General features: G+C 37.3%; 1 protein-coding gene across 3 annotated transcripts in view; it reads left to right on the plus strand.

Moving 5' to 3' along the window:
• The first annotated feature begins 468 nt into the window (after positions 1 to 468).
• The window catches only part of fli1 (Fli-1 proto-oncogene, ETS transcription factor), a 41,248-nt gene continuing 34,126 nt past the window's right edge, over positions 469 to 7,590 (plus strand). The window contains exons 1-2 of one of the 3 annotated variants that reach the window (XM_008425969.2): positions 469 to 792; positions 2,184 to 2,295. In XM_008425969.2, the coding sequence (XP_008424191.1) occupies positions 2,230 to 2,295 (66 nt within the window). In that variant the 5' untranslated portion in view covers positions 469 to 792; positions 2,184 to 2,229. The remainder of the gene's footprint in view (positions 793 to 2,183; positions 2,296 to 7,590) is intronic. The other 2 variants (XM_008425967.2, XM_008425970.2) reach the window with 2 other exon arrangements.

The raw sequence follows: 7,590 nt of genomic DNA on the forward strand, positions 1-7,590 counted from the left end.
TAAGTCCTAATTTCATACCCAATAATTATCCAAAAATGATTTTTTTTTCCTATTATTCTGGCATTTAGGAAACAACAATTATTTTTTGATAATCCTAACTTAAAAATATAATCTTATTTAATATCAGGCACTAAGTAAAAAAACGGCCAATGACAGGTGAGTGGCAAAACAGACTTTCTTTCTGAAAGTCTGTTGTAGTCCACTGTAGTCAAAGACAAGGAAGAGGCTGCTTGCCAAGAGCACAATTCATGTACAACCCCAAGATCCCTAAGATGAGCAAAGTTTTTCCATCTTCCCCCAGGTTTTCAGTTTAGGTGGACTGTTTGTGTTTCTTTGCAGTTGGATGACTTTTCACGTTCTCTTGCCACATTGTTTCCCCTCAGTGCACTACACCACACATATTTATTGCTCTTCCGACGAAAAGTAAAGCTATTTAAAAGCAAGCTGTTGCGTTCTTATCGTACGTAAACACTTTACAAATTAGATTTATGAGACTCTTTCTCCCCCTCTTGCCTTCTCTCTTATTTCATGGTTCAGTTGCCTCACACTGCAGGCAAAGGGGAGGTTTTCTCTCGCTGCTTATTGGCCGCGGCTCTCTCATTTCAGGAGCATTTCCATGCCTGCACCCGGCGCTCTTTCAGACACCGTCAAAAAATAACTCGCTGTCATCATCAGTGGAAAACACCTTCGACTCTTGGCCGGACTAATTATTTCAAATAGCAAGAGGAGTGACTTTTCTTGGTGGAGGGATATTAACATAAGAGAGCGAGAGATCGACCGCAGTAGCGACAGGTGAGTGGCAAGTTTTTCTTAAGCTGTTCAGGGTAAAATGCGCGTGCTGGCGGACGATAAATCATTTCCGCGTGTTTGTTTTCATTGAAGCATGGTCACGCGCTCGATAGCTGGCTGCATTTTTAATTTGTATTTTTGTTTTATTTGATCCTATTTTAAGTAGAGATAAGGTGTTTATTAAGTGCGAAGGTGAAGTGAAACTGCCTTAACGTTTCAACTGCATTACAACAAACTTGTTGAGATTTAGCTTATTACGTTTTTTTTTTTTTTAAAGTTAATGTTTGACTATTGCGACTTTTTGTTCTTCGAAAGTATTATCATGGTGGAGGTAAAAAGAGGGGAACAACAGAATACGTATTAGCTGAAAACCAGTTGACTCTAGTTTATGATGGATAACGGCAAGGTAAAGATGCTTAAAATGTAACACTAGAGGGTTCCTCGGCCCACGGGGCTGTCTCGGAGGAAGGTTCACGCCGTTATTCACCAGTCCTCCTCTAATTGGCTGCAGATGCGGTGTCCTGTAGGGTCTTTTTTTATCGGCTGGAAATCGGATGCATTTTTTTTTTTTTTTTTTTTGCATCTGAACACAAAAAAGTAGAAAACAACGCTTAAATACATTTTTAAAAAGATCATAAAGCGTTTAAATCACCCGCTAATAATTCTACAATTAATGAACAGCTTGTAAATTAAGGTTCGTAAAAACATGCATGACTTTTCTCAGGGCAGAGATGTTCCACGGGGATTATTAAGAGATGTCCTGCCATTGCAGACATTCACATAACCTCATTTGCTTCATCACCCATATGTATATAAGAGGCGCTTGTGATGGCTCTGCGCTGCTGATAATTGCAGAGGTATAAGGAAGGACTAAAAAACACCGTCCCCTCAGTGCCCTTTCACCCGAGACTTTGTAAGCTGCACTTATTAAAGCGAAAAGTGTTTCAATATGTGGTAAGCTTTAGGGGGAAAACGTGATGGGGGTTGGGATGGGGGCCCTCGTTTTTTTTTTTTTCTTATTTTTTTTTTTTGTGTGTTGCTCAGTTTCTATTGGCTAGAATTGAAGTAAGTAATTTATCCATGTTAGCTGTAGGTCACTGTTGTAATTTTCATCTATTGGCGCTGTTAAATGTAGGGAGGGTAGTAATTAAAACCTGCCCCTATCTAATAGCCCATACCAGAGTTTAGGGGGGAAAACGGGCTTTATGAATGAATCTAAGCTTGAATTGACGTGCAGATTTGAGGGAGGGTGCACATTGTGTAAATTTTACTTTAACTCTAGTTTAGTGGAGGTGTTCACCCATGTGTTTCTTTTATGGATTCACAAATAATAATAATAATAATTAATAAATTATTGTTTCCATCATTTTTCTTTGTCTTTCTTCTTCTTTCAGGGCCCATTGGACACTGAGCACCCTTGGGCCAGTCTGTCTAGTAGACATGTTTCAAACTGTCCCTGACACGTCGTCTTACGTTAAGGTAAGACACCACCGTCTGTTGGATCAGGTAATTTTGCAGGGTTCTTTTCTTTAACTTTGCTGTGATAGTCAACAACAAAGTTTGCCAAGGCTATTTCAACTTATATGATGCTATAATTTAGTTATTACGTTAGATAATTTAGTTTCTTCTGTTTAATTTAGACAGTTTAACAATTTAACTAAGAGAGCTTTACAGTCGGAGAACATAGGCATGTGCTGGTATGGGATTCATTGAAAAAGTAACAATTTTAAATTAAAACATTTAGTGTAATCTAAATAGTTTTATTTAAACCATAAAAGTTACAATTATTCATACTTTATGAGTAAATTATATATTGTATTATGTTTAGAATGTTATCAATTTATTATTATTTCAACATAATATAAGCAAAGATCCCTTACATTTAGTACTTTTTTTTTTTCAAACGATAGACTATTTGCTGTTCAATTATCATATTTCCACATTCTTATCATACAGTAAGAAAGGAAGTTTATTGGTAAAAGTAATTTAGGTTCCATTCTACGACTGCTTGTTTTTTATTAGTGTGAATAAAAATGGTTTTAATGTGAAGCCATTAAAATGTTAACAGAAAATTTTAGCGGTATAGCAAAACTCCAACTATTTAAAACCTTGACACACCAACCAACCCATGCTTCTGCAATACTGGTTTACTTCTAGTCACATAAGCTTTTGGTTCAGTCAACTGTTAGCGATTCTCATTTGCCATGTGTGGTGTCCAGTATGGCTGATATCTTTCTGTGAGCTGTATCATGAATAATATTTAGTCCAATTAAAAGCTAAATATTTTCAAAAGACTTGTGGTTAAGAAAATCTCTGACCTGATGCAAGAACATTTCTTGAAAATTTGACTTAAAGGGCAACTCAAACGTGCCAGCAAGTTGGGTATCTGAGACGTTACATTTTATGGTGTGTTCTCTGTGTTTTGGAAATCTGATTTTCCCAGGTCTTAGTCAGAAAATCAACAAGAACACCTAGAATTACAATCGGGAAAGTCAGGGGTCGTGGAGCAGGCCCTGAGCTCAGATTCCAATAGGGCTGCCTAACATAATGCCTAAACGTGGGGAAATTTAAAGGCATGAATGACAGTTTGTCTTATATTAAATAAGTGCCACACATATTAGAAGATACATTTGGGTCAGTTTGTTTTATCAGCAGTGGCTCCAAAAGCAACTACAAAAAATCATACTGGTTGTCTGACATTCTTGTGTGAAAGGAAAGGGTTTTACATGCCACTTTCCAAGAGTGGTTCTAGACAAGGGCTTACAGGGTCCAGTGCCCATGTAGACCTGGTGCAGGCCTCTGTTTTGGCCCCTGTACTGAAGAGCTAATACTAAATCCTTTTCGCATGGTGAAATGCTCTGGAACAGAAACAGTAGCTAATTGGTTCTCTTTCACTAGTTTAATCTTTTACATTCACAGTTTCCCTTTAACAATGAATTAGAAATGAAAGTATTACATTTTTAGCTTCAGCTGTTTTGATACTGGATCGCAATTTTCATCTGTTACATTAGGAGTCTGCAACCTGGTCTTGCAGACTCCTGAAGTGTCTCTTTGGATCACTTTATACATATTAAATGACATATTGATCTGTTTAGTTTTATTTAATTTTTTTGTCCTTTATTTTGTTCTGTGCCCCCATAAAAAAAGACTGTTTCTGGTAAATTTGGTCAAGAACTGCCACTACCACCATCTTAAGATAAACCCTTTAGTAATAGTTTGGTAATCTTTTATGTCTGTCAAAACCAATACGTATCTTTTGTTTATTTTTAACATGGAGGATAAACTATATGTGGGAAGTCATCATACGAATTTATCCAAATTTGGACAAGTACATTTTAATATTAGGTTGAAATTGAACTAGTTTATTTAAGCACGTGAAGCAGTTAAACCTGGTTTTTATGTTCTCAAATGAAATGTTTGCAAAACATCATAACAATTATATCAATAATTCTAGCAGTTTGTTTGGTCATTGATGACAAGTAAAGACTTTTATTTTACTGCAGTGTCAAGGTGACTGACAGTAACAATAATAAAGAAATACCTGGTTATCCTGAAGTCACGATGCTCTTTTGTTGCAATTTTTCTTCTTTTTAGCTCATTAAAATGTGGTGCTACGTCTCATTATCATGCCTTACGTCATGAATCCGCTCTCTGTCCGTCACGCTCCTGAGAGGGTAAATAGAGCAAACAACGCACATCTGGTTTTCATATGAGTCCCGCATCTCGTCCCGCATGCATGGCGCAGCGGGGATATGATACATCCAACGGATCCACACGTCTAGAAATAGCACTGACACGCCAATTTTTTTTTCATAATAATAATTTTTTTTTATTTTATAAAATAAAGTCAAACATATTTTGTGTGTATAAGATGAAAACATGTCAATGAAAGCCGACTGACTGCGTCACGTTTGACTGCTTGGACTGTATGCTTCATTCAAATGAGTCATTGTACAGTGTAGGGCTATGTTTCTATCTTAATAATCAAGGTGTTTTTCCAAAGGGCGACTTCTTATGTTTTGAGGACTTATCCCCCCCCTCTTTTTTTTTTTTTTTTTTTTTTGAATAAGGGTTCCTTTCATCCAACCGCAACGTTTGTGCCACCGCTGAGAGACTTTGCGTTCTCGGAACAATTCCCGATTTGTTATAAGAGAGCTGAATAGCAGGGAATGTTTAAATAGAAAATATGAGCGTAAATGACTCTTTCTGTAAGAGGCGCACGGAGAGGGGAAATATATATTTTGCGACGCGTTGCGTTTCAGTTTGTTGTGGAAATGCAGCCTAGATTGTTTCCTTTTATTCTGGCGCTTCCGATCTGTGACTCCAGGGTTAAGCGTGTCTTCGCAATTGTTGCTTCCCTCTCAATCGCGCAGGGAGATGCTGGTCAGCATGTGGCACGCCTCAGTGTACGAAATCTCAAAAAAATATTCCCCATCTTTCGAGCGAATCCAAAGGGCCCCGGCATTTGGTTTTGTTTGGTTAAGGCCAGGCGAGACTGGAACTCTCCAATAAAAATAAATCTCAAATTAATTATGGCCTAGAGCGAGGGGCCAGACAGTTCGTGCTTCTATGTGCTGCAGACTGCAGTTTTTTTCTTTTTTTCTTTTTTGCCTTCAGTATTTTGACTCGGATAAATGCCTTTTAGCCTGAGAGGAGGAATGATCTGAATACAAGTCTGCAGTTTAATAAACAGGAGCAAGGGCTGGCTTACATGAACTGAGGATGCTTCGACTTCGGAATTGCAGTTATTTTTCTTGAATACTACCTGTGTATTTTACCATGTTAAAAATGTCTAAAAGTGGTAATAAAAATGTCAAAACAAAATGGGGCTATATAAAACAAAGGGGATAAAAAGAGAAAAAGCAACAGGAGCTGGTTAATATATGTAGCTGTGAGATACGACATCATGTCAGTTTTCCCTACCTTTCAGATCTTACCACAGATTTATTTAAGTTGAAGAAGCAAAGATGGGCCCACAACAATTGAAAGGCTGCTGCACATACAAACTCACCAAAGTGTCCGCCCACCTCTGGCTTGCTGCCTCCGTGCTGAGACAGAGGAGCTACTGGCTGGTGGTGTAAGAAGAAATGTCTGGCTGTCTAGTTCCAGCGTCAAAGCCAGATGTTCTGTGGTTCGCTGTGTAAACCAACTCGCATCTGTTTATTGGCCTTCTAAAATGTTTGTTACCGCTTTATTCATTATGATCTTGGGAGTTCTCGCTCCCTCTTGTCTTTTTGATAAGATTTATGACTGGGATGATGGATTTTCTTGTAAAATAAAGGAGTTTGCTTTTAAAACAATTATTTACAGGTTGGTAAGATTTGGTTTGACAAGAAAAGACAATATTTTGGGTGGTGAAACAAGACGACGTGTGTTATCCAAACCCACTTAAAGTTGGCACGAAGAGTGTAAGTGAGAGTAAATTTGACTTTTTATAATTAAAGTATATTTACGTAAATTGAAACTGTTCAATTTGTGGAGGCTTTAAATCATAAACATGCAGAGCAGTTCCAAAGTTGTTGGGGACCCCAAGCAAAATTTCCTTTAGGAGCCACAATTGAAAGTCATAAAATGAAAGTGGACTTTAGGTTTTTCATAGCTACAAGCCATAATCATCAAGATTAACAGAAGCTATCACTACGTGTCTAATGTATCTTTAAAGCTATGTATTTCAGATTTTAAGTTGATTTTTGGTATTATTATATTTCATTTATAAACACCATATGAGCACAATTGATGCTTTTCTCAAATTGTCATTTAATAAGTTTAATCTCTTTTTAGGCCCAAAGACCTGCAGGGGGCTTTCAGCAGTTGCAAAGTTTGCTTGTAGCTCAGTCTGACCCTGTTGAAAAGGGCTGGTATAAGATTCCTGTGGCATGTAGGATTAAGTAAACAAACATTGTATTCACAGAGGCATTTCAAATAAAACATGCATAACATGACTTAATTGTTTTTAATTAAAAATCAATAAATTAATTAAAAGCGAAAGACAAGAAGAGTTTTTACTATTGCTAAGATAAATAACATTGAATTATACAGTAATATGGAATTTTCTTAAGCAAAACTATAATCTGCTCTAGTAAAACACTGTTGCTTGTTATTTGCCTACTTTCTCTCTCTAGAGTGGCTCAAGCAAAGTCGGTTTGATGAATGAGGAAACTTTCTGAATGCTTGGAACCCCCTGCTTGTTTGAGAGTCAAAGAAATAGATTTGAATTTGCATCCAATGGGTTAACAAATTCACCACCTCAATATAAACAATTGAAAACTTTAAAAAGTTAAATGTTCTATATATTTTTGCTGCTTTAGTCTGAAGTAGGGTCACATCTTCATGGTAGTTTAAATAGTTTGGTGTGTGTTTTCCATTTTTTTAATTGAACTTTATTTAGCTTTGCTTCTTCTTGGTCATTTCACTGAGTCAAAAGGCTAAACTGAAGGCTGGCATAAAAAAATTAATTTAGCAGTGGGCCTCAGCTGACCTCGGACCAGCCCTGAACACCAATCAAATCCTTCAATCAAGCTGATATTAGGTAGTTAGTTATTCAGGCTATCTGTTAGAGGAAGACAGTTGGGGCGAGGCAGTTTTGCATGTTTGTTACAGCTATGGAAAAACTCCTATCGCTTCAAGACTTTGTTAGACACTTCAGAGAAATCACTATTTCTTTTAAACTTCACCATACCATAATGCCAGTATTTGGTCGTAGTTGGATAGGTAGGTAGGTAGGTAGGTAGGTAGGTAGGTAGGTAGGTAGGTAGGTAGGTAGGTAGGTAGGTAGGTAGGTAGGTAGGTAGGTAGGTAGGT

The sequence above is a fragment of the Poecilia reticulata genome, linkage group LG13 (genome assembly GCF_000633615.1).
Source record: "Poecilia reticulata strain Guanapo linkage group LG13, Guppy_female_1.0+MT, whole genome shotgun sequence".
In the NCBI taxonomy this organism is placed as follows: Eukaryota; Metazoa; Chordata; class Actinopteri; order Cyprinodontiformes; family Poeciliidae; genus Poecilia; species Poecilia reticulata.